At 41.6% G+C, this 9,393-nt stretch overlaps 1 protein-coding gene across 3 annotated transcripts in view; it reads left to right on the top strand.

Moving 5' to 3' along the window:
* The window catches only part of LOC143301357 (pantothenate kinase 3-like), a 29,803-nt gene that overhangs the window by 8,469 nt on the left and 11,941 nt on the right, over positions 1–9,393 (top strand). For all 3 annotated transcript variants that reach the window (XM_076615591.1, XM_076615582.1, XM_076615602.1), the window contains exons 4-8: positions 2,420–2,616; positions 4,086–4,570; positions 5,862–6,038; positions 6,728–6,851; positions 7,988–8,113. In XM_076615591.1, the coding sequence (XP_076471706.1) occupies positions 2,420–2,616; positions 4,086–4,570; positions 5,862–6,038; positions 6,728–6,851; positions 7,988–8,113 (1,109 nt within the window). The remainder of the gene's footprint in view (positions 1–2,419; positions 2,617–4,085; positions 4,571–5,861; positions 6,039–6,727; positions 6,852–7,987; positions 8,114–9,393) is intronic.

A 9,393-nucleotide genomic window follows, 5' to 3' on the forward strand; every position in this document is an offset into this window, starting at 1 on the left:
ATATACGTTCCAATATCCTTTTGCTCCCACAGTGTAGGCATGCATACACTCACATACCTCATCCTCTACCCCACCTCCCCTGCATCCCCACCTCCCCCTCACACACACACACACACATACACACACACACACACACACACACACACACGCACGTGCACAGAACTCTACTGACACTTGTGTACACTTACACTCTCACGCATGCACAAACGCACTCAAAAATACAGACCCACACATGCACACAAATACACACATACGCACAGAGGCTGCCACTGATTGGCTGCAAGAGGGATGAGAAAAGATCTCTGATGCCAAGAACGTGGCGTCTAGTGTGTTGCTCAGTCTATTGTATTTGGAAAAGCCCACAGAGACTCTGTTCCGTTTTCCATAAGCCCGGAAACCAACATGCCATGATTCTAACAGACTCAGTGAACCTCATACAGAAAATTGAAAACGGAATGGGAAGCCCAGAGTGGCATAAGGCAATGCGCAACTTTCAGATTAAATAACTCACATGGTCATACTGCCCGGGACATGCAGGTGTTAAGGGAAATGAGCAAGCTGACAGACTTGCTGGTAACGCAACACCAACGAGCAGCCTACATCTAGGAAAATCGGAAATCCTCAGAAAAGTCAAAAGAATATCAAAAAGAACAGGTACAAGGCCATCACACCATCGATTGCCTCAAAGAAATAAAAGCAGAGAGAGGGAGTGGCTGTAAGTCTAACATGAAAGGTAGAGCACGATGCTTTGCAAATCAATATTTGCATCATTTCCAAACCAACATTGCGCAAAAAACTATTGAAAAGGTAATAAAGTTTGATGCGAAAACAGTAAACGATGACAGCCAAATTAAACACACAAAACAATAAAAGCACAGCTGTTCCAAGCCTTTTGTCTTGATTGTTGACACTTCTACGGCAACACCTTAGCAACTTGAGAAGTGCCCTTTTCTCCCTCACTTGAAAAGTGGCACACAGGGAAAAGGGATTCTGGGCCAGAGGGTTGGGAGTCTGGATGGAGGGAAAAAGGATAATAAAGGGGAAATTGGGGTCTTGGGTCTTAACAGGTCCGTGTCCTTCCCGCGGAGAGACGCATCGCTGAACGGGGAGGAGGGAGGGGGTGAGGGTGTGGTGGGGGGGCTATTAGCAGACTGGGGAAAGGAGAAAGGAATGGAGGGAAAAGGGGAAACTTGGGGAATTTACAGACGATGGCAGTCTTGCGTCGTCTTTCCACCGCAGGCACACCTCGCCAAACCAAGAGAGGGAACAACGGGCAGACTGGGGAAGGGAGAAATGAATAGAGGCCTAAAAAAAAAGGCCGGTCTTATTATTCCAACACATTCTAACAAACATTCAAATTATGAAATACAAGCAAGAGCAACAAATTACAAAGTTGGATTAACCTCCTTCACATGGCTGACCTAAACTGCAGCTTAAGAAAAACAATTTTGATTCATAGATTATCATAACACTTATTTTGTTTCCTATTTACATAATATTTCACTAAGGAATACATTGAGGAAAACAAAAACCATAAATACTGAATATGCCACAGATGAAAGAAAACAAGAAAACAAGTGAAAAAGAATAAACAAAGTCTTGGGATTCCTTTTTGAACCCCCATCTTTTCCTACAAAAATGTTGTCACTTACAGGAATGGAAATTCTAATACTGAGAAAGTGAGCTAAAACAGAGTACTTACATGGAATAGTTGTTTTCCCTTCGTGGTTACATATAAAAAAAACAAGAACCCAAACTTGGGTCACAGAGACCTCAAACACATGAGTGTTTTAGTAACTTGGGGGGCCAAACTCTGGCTCCACTAAACTGGGCATCCAACTGGGTGCCACCTACCCGACAGCTCCTCTCTCCCAAACATACCAGGGAAAAGAAACCCTGCCACTAGACAACGTGAACACACTCCACCACACGTGCAATTCGGGAGACAAATTCACGCACTTAGATAACACTCACTCAACAAAAAAATGAAAGGACAGACATATGAATAGATGAAAATATTTGAATATATAAAGTTCCCGTGACAGTATTGCTGATGTAGTGTTGTTAACTTCTAGTTCACTGACAGGAAATAGGAGAGACTAGTACTTGCATTCATTGATAGAGGCCACTTGATTGTGCCTGAGGGGAAGACATTTTTTTTTTTTTATGTGAGCAAAGGCACACAATCTCAATGGCGGCTTATTAACTAGAAGCACAGCGGATCTGGTGTCATTTGCTTGTACATCATGACAGCTGCCTAAAGGGCAGGGTAGAAACCACTACACATGTAACAATCCACTCTTAGAAATGAGAAGATGTGTTAGTCACAGCCCATTAATGCAGTAGGAGAAGAATGAATTTGTGCCAAATAGTCAGCTGATATTTAGCGATCTGAAACTGTCCACTTTGACTTGTTCAGGCATACGAGACGTTCATTTGGAAATGAAGGATCAAACTCTTGGGGAACGGCCAGGATCACTGCATTTTATACGATTCCCCACGAGTGAAATGGCGGCTTTCATTGAACTGGCTCGTGCCAAGAACTTTTCCAGCCTGGCATCAGCAATTTGTGCCACAGGAGGGGGAGCATTTAAGTTTGAAAGTGATTTTCAGCAGGTCAGTGGCTGTACTGTTTCTGTGTATGGGTGTTGTCATTTCGTTTTACGACTGTAGAGTGACATTTTGTTTTAGCATTGATAATTTTGATTGTTTTGTTGGTGTTGCTAAGTCAGATTATGCGTATGTCTGGTATGTATATATGTTATCAATGATGACATTTTGGGGCAGAAACTTGTTTAGTTGTACATGTCTCTTTTTTTTTTTTAATTGAAAAATCATTGCTATTTTTCTTGACCTTGTCAGGGAAGTATCATTTATTTGGTTCTCTTTCAGGTTTGAATGTGTGCATGCATATGTGTTGTTGTGTATGTGTGTGTGTAAGTGTGTGTGTGTGTGTGTGTGTGTGTGGATTCATGTGTGTGAAAATGGTTTCAGTGTGTGTTTTTTTGTGTGATAGCCCTGGTTGAGATTTTGTTTGACAGCTCAGTGTGTGTGTGTATGTTCCTGTGAATGTGCAAAGGTGCTTGTGTATGTGTGATGTGTGTGTGCTTGCACGTTTATGTGTGTATGCATGTGCATGTATTGTGTCTTGTGTGTGTATGTATATTTTCGTGGTATGTGCATCTTTGTGTATGTGTACTAAAGCACCAGTCACTCTACTTATCAGTGTAAATAACTTTTCGTGTGTGTACTGAAGCATCAATCACTCTACTTATCAGTAATCACTCTACTTATCAGTATAAGTACCAATGTATCTTTGCATATGTGTCATCATGGCCTGGCTTCGCTGACGAAGATCTAGGAAGGGCGTTGTCCACGTCTGATGCAGGCACGCTCATGGCTGAGAAGGCCAATGCGGGAAAAGCAGAGTCGGCCGCAGCGGTTGCAAGGGAAAGTCTGGTCTGGGTTCGCGGCTGCAGCGTCGTGGTTCTTCCTCCTTCTGCGTTTGTCCTCAAGGCTGGCCCTGCGGTTGTTTTCGAAGGAGGAGACAGCTTGGTGGATGGTGCGTCGCCAGGTCTCTCGATCAGCGGATACTGCGGACCACTGGCGATGGTCAATGTGACAGGCACCGAGAGCTTTCTTCAAGGAGTCTTTGTATCTCTTCATGGGTGCTCCTCTGTCACGGTGGCCAGTGGACAGTTCGCCATACAGCGCGATCTTGGGCAGGCGGTGGTCCTCCATCCTGGACACGTGCCCTGCCCAACGTAGCTGGGTCTTTAGCAGCACTGCCTCGATGCTGATAGTCTTTGCCTGCTCCAGGACCTCGACATTTGTGATGTAGTCACTCCAGAATGTGTACAAAAGCACCAATCACTCTACTTACCAGTGTCTGAACACTCTTTGCATTCTTTCCAAAAGTCTGAGCATTTGTATTTGTGTCCTTGTGTGTGTGTGTTGAAATACCAGTCAGTCTGCTTGGGGTGTCAGTGTCGGAGTACTCCTTGCATTCTTTCCAAAAGTCTGAACATTTGAATGTGACTCATGTTTAAAGTATTTCAAATGCTTTATCACCGGATGTTTTTCAGCAAGTGAACCTCCAGCTTCACAAGTACGATGAACTGGACTGCCTCATTCACGGCATCCACTTCATTGACCGACACAACCACACATCGGAGTGCTACTACTGGACCAGACCCCCAGCCCCCAAAACAGAGCACACCAACAGCCAACCACAGTCAGACCAGAGCACCACCTCTCCTCTCCCTGTGTCTGCTACAGGCCAGGTGTTGAACGGAGACCACCACATGTTCAGAGAATCTGACAGTGCAGACTGCTCTGGATGTAATGGCCTAGATCATGACCAACCTCTTCAGAATGGAAATGATGGTGACAGGATCCGGTTATCAGAGGATGAAAGCAGCAGGTTGTCAGATGATGACCTTGACAGCTGGGTGAAAATGCCCTTCGATTTCCGTAACCCTTACCCCTACTTGGTGGTCAACATTGGGTCAGGGGTCAGCATTTTAGCCGTTTATTCTCCAAACAAATACAAGCGAGTCAGTGGAACCAGGTACTGGTGTTTCGTTTTAATTTGTTGTTGTTGATTTTAATCATGGCGGTATGTGTCCCTTAGTGGTAAGTCAACAGTGCTACATGCTCCCTACACAAGGGCAGGTATTGAACTCACCTTTTGAATCAGCTGAAATCTGGCACATTCACCAGTCCCTTTATCATCTTGTTTTTGTTTGCTTGGTTTGATTGGTTATGGATATTTGGAGTGATCCCTTGCCTTATCAAGGCATAACAGCTAAGTGAAGTTTTGTGGCTGAGACCCAGTTATATTCACAGGTCACAGAATTTGATGATTGCTGGAGCAGAAAGATAAAAGTTGTGGAGATTGCAAATTGAATCTGAATATGGGCATTTGGGTGTTTTTTGTTTTATTTGTTTTTGTTTGTTTGTTCCATATGTTTTGGTTTGTTTGTTTTATTTGGGTTGATGTCAGTTCAGTTCAGTGGAGTTGCCCAAAGAGGTGTCACTGTGTTCAGAAAATCCATATACGCTACACTTCATCTGCTAAGCAGATGCCTGACCAGCAGCGTAACCCAACGTGCTTAGTCAGGCCTTGAGAGAAAAAAAGAAAAGAAAAAGGGCATAATGGATACATCATTAAATTAATGGATAAATGACTAGACAAACAAGGAAATGATGTCAGAGAGGATGAAGAGAGAGGAAAGACAGTGAGTGATCCCATGTCTAGAACTACTGAAAAAATTTGGAAGTTTCTAGGTTAGAATGGTGTGTACCGTGACTGAATTATATTTTAGCCCGTACATATGTGAGATCATCGATCCAAGATGTCCAGAATTGTTGATTGTCCATCTTGTGTAGGCAAGTAAAAACAAAAACAAAAACAAACAACCGCCCTCTACCCCCCCTCCCAAAAAAAAAAGAAACAAACCAACAAAAAAAACAAACCAACAACAACCAAAGCTTAGGCCATTCTAAGTGAATATTGATGTTTTCTTCTTTTGTTTATTGATAAGAAAGAAAAAACACACACGAAGATGTGAAATACCTCTTTTGTAAGTATCTATTGATAGTTGAAAAAACAGTGCAAAAACAGAAGATAGCATTAATCAAGACACATCCTTCTACTGAGACATTTGTTTTAGGTTTATCATAACTATCTATTTCAAATGGCAGATGTTTTTTTAGAAAGCTGTTGTCAGATCTACCTGTTTTTATCTGTGTGTCAGGTCAAGGGAACCAGGCACAGGTGTTTGAAATTTGTATTTGAAATTGGTGCAGATGATGCATTTCTGTGAGTGATAATGATTTACCCTGCTTGATGTTAACAGTCTGGGTGGTGGAACGTTCCTGGGTCTGTGTTGCCTGCTGACTGGGTGTGAAAGCTTTGAGGAGGCTGTGGAGATGGCATCCAAGGGAGACAACCACAAAGTGGATCGACTGGTTCAGGACATTTATGGGGGAGACTACAAACGATTCAGCTTGAAGGGGGATCTGGTAGCAAGCAGGTAATTGTCAGGAATAAAAATAATGATAGTAATACTACTAGTACTTAAAAATCAAATTTTTGTGTCTATTGTTTTCCCTTATAATTTGTCATGGTTACAATCTACTGGAATATTTAAGAATGAATAGATAAATAAATAGATAGAGAAAAGGAGTTCAGTCCATTGTTATTCTTTGAACGCTAGTGTACCAATGTATGATCTTTTAGATAAAATGTAACGGTGAGGAAAAAGTTGGGGGAGGGAGTTTGGGATAAGGGTTGCCTGTTCACAATAAAAATGATTACCCAAAATAACTTTTGTCAGAAGACATTCGACTGAAATGAAGTGATCTTCTCACTTGTATGTAAACTGTTGCTCGGAGTATTTTTCTTTCTATTGTTTAAAATCATTACCTAAACATTGTAATGGCTTGATAATTTTATAAAAAGTTCAGCATTCATTGCAAATTTTTTATTTTCAGTTAATATTTCAAAACATACATCTTTGATGTACAGAACATGCTCACAGCATAGAATGTCCTTTGTTTGAAAAAGATACACATTTATTGCATAAACCATGCTTAGAATTTTGGTGGTTCTTTAGAGTAACTTTTAATGAAAAAGAAGCAAATCAGCTATTTATGTATGAGAGAGTGTGTGCGTGTGTCATTGTGCTGACGAGTCTGTGGACGGTGTTGGTGGACTGTGCAGTTTTGGACACATGATGAGCAAACAAAGGCGGGAAGAGGCCACAAAGGAAGACCTGGCCAAAGCCACCCTTGTCACCATCACCAACAACATTGGCTCTATCGCCCGCATGTGTGCTGTCACTGAGGTCAGGGTTGAGCAGTTTGGGCTAGAAATTCCCAGATGATTTTTGATTTCCTGGGGACAAGCACATACAAAAATCTACTTGTCCACCCCAAAATTTCTACATGCCCTCCAAAGTATAAGGATGGTTAATGAAAGTAACTACTTGGCAGTACAATAACAAGTCGGCAGACATAATTCATTATATGAATAGTGTGTATTACAGGAAAAGGAAAATTGTTGTGAGCGAAGGAGATTTTTAAAGTGAACATATTGTGTGACTGTGGAGGTAAGCTACTTTTTGATGTATTCATTCATGTTGATTATATGTGAGTATGTGTTGGTAAATTGTATGTGTTGTACAAGATTTGAAGCATAGAATGTGGGAGTGATAATGCATGCATTCCATTTTGCATTGTCAGTCAGCATGCTAGAAATGCCTGCTAACATTTCATGAATCATATAAAACTTGTTAGAATATAAATCATGGTAATGAGGACATTGGAAAACAATATTGAGAATCCCCATGATTGAAAGAATCCTAGAGAAGTGCACATCTCGAATGTAAGCAGTGCGCTACTTGATAAGAACCACCATGACTGATCTCTTCTGACAAATTAGTTGTTGCCTCAGCTCTTTGTGATCATGGGATGCAGAGCAGGCTGAAACAGTGCATTGCATCCATATTTAGGTGGAGCATCTGCCCGTTTCCCATCAACCCCACACCACGTATTTCTTTTTTCTTTTTAAAGGAAATGTGCATATGGATCTGTCTGAATGCTTGACACACCTCCTTAGAACTGAAACTGAAAGGATGCAGAGGTTGGGGCATCTCAAATAAGTAAGAGAAATAGAGGAATTGTACATGAAAAAATGGCAGACAGAATGAAATAAGGAACTTCTTCGTCCTCGCTAGTGACCACAATCATCATTTTAATTATTCTGTCACTTGTACAGGGGGAATCTGATCTAAAAACAAAAACGAAAAAAAACAATAGAATCACGACTGTTAAGCACCCCTGGCTCAGCCAGGGGAGCCCGGGGCCCCGGGTAAAAAAAACAAAACAGCAACAACAAAAAAAACAGCTTGACTGTCGAAACCATCATTAAAGCAAAGAAACAACAACAGCAAAAATAACCCAATGTCATTGTCTTTTGCAGAAAATAGAGCGTGTGGTGTTTGTTGGCAACTTTTTACGAGTGAACACCATTTCCATGAAGTTGCTGGCTTATGCCATGGACTTCTGGTCAAAAGGGGCTCTCAAGGCTCTCTTCTTGGAACATGAGGTGGGTGTGTGTGTGGGGGGGTGTTTGCGTTTGCACGTTTGTCGGTGTGTGTGTTTGTGTGTGTGTGCATGCATTTGTGTGCATCTCTCCATGTGTGCATGTGTGGGTGCACACTCTGTGTGTGTCTGTGTGTCATTATACATATCCATCTTCCTTTTTGTATTTGAGTGTGTGCAGGGTAATGCATTTATGATTGTGTTTACATGCATATACTTGAAAGTTTGTTCTGTGTCTCGGTTTACACATGGGTGTTAATGAAGATGCATTTGAGAATAACTTTGTGTGTTATGTGAAGGGGTAGGTGGGACTGGGGGTTGGGAGGAAGGGTGGAAGGGGAGAACAGCTTATTTCTGAAATTCCTTTGTTGTGAATTATTATGGAAAATTTTGACCTGTTTTTGTTGTTTTTTGGTGACCAAATTTTCAGAATAACAAAATTTGCAGTTTAAGAAAAAAGAAAAAAGTTCACGTTTACTATATAAAAACTATTCAGAGGCAATCCGAGTCTTGTCTGGTTTATGTATTGTATGTTAACAGTACCTTTGATGACAAGTTTCCAGGGAAGATTGTTATTAAGATTAATTAGTGGAGTGATGGCCTAGAGGTAACGCATCCACCTAGGAAGCGAGAGAATCTGAGTGTGCTGGTTCGAATCACAGCTCAACCGCAGATATCTTCTCCCCCTCCCCTAGACCTTGAGTGGTGGTCTGGACGCTAGTCATTCGGATGAGACGATAACTTGAGATCCCATGTGCAGCATGCACTTAGCGCATGTAAAAGAACCCATGGTGACAAAAGGGTTGTTCCTGGCAAAATTCTGTAGAAAAATGCACTTCGATAGGAAAAACAAATAAAACTGCATGCAGGAAAAAATACAAAAAAATGGGTGGCGCTGTTGTGATAGAGAAATACAAATACAAATTATTGTAGTCCAGACAAAGAGAGAAGACGATGACTGATAAATGATATTGAAAAGGGCAGTTGTTTTATTGACATATGTTGGTGTCTTGCATGTTCATGACCTCTGTTCTATGTTCATGGCTTGCAACTCCCATCTACATTTACATATATACTGGCCCTTTTATCATGTTGGTTTTTACCCCACCATTCAAGTAGCCTCACTCTGGGGTATGCAGGCTGGCTGTTTTGTCTTCTGCATGTGTACAAACACAAAGGTGATTAAGGCATCAGCATGTCTGTGCATGTACTGACACAGAAGATCAAAAAATCAATTTCCAGCCTAAACTCATGGAGTGCAGCTACCAGGACTCAAACCCAGTA

Source organism: Babylonia areolata, chromosome 2, assembly GCF_041734735.1.
Source record: "Babylonia areolata isolate BAREFJ2019XMU chromosome 2, ASM4173473v1, whole genome shotgun sequence".
NCBI classification, from domain to species: domain Eukaryota; kingdom Metazoa; phylum Mollusca; class Gastropoda; order Neogastropoda; family Buccinidae; genus Babylonia; species Babylonia areolata.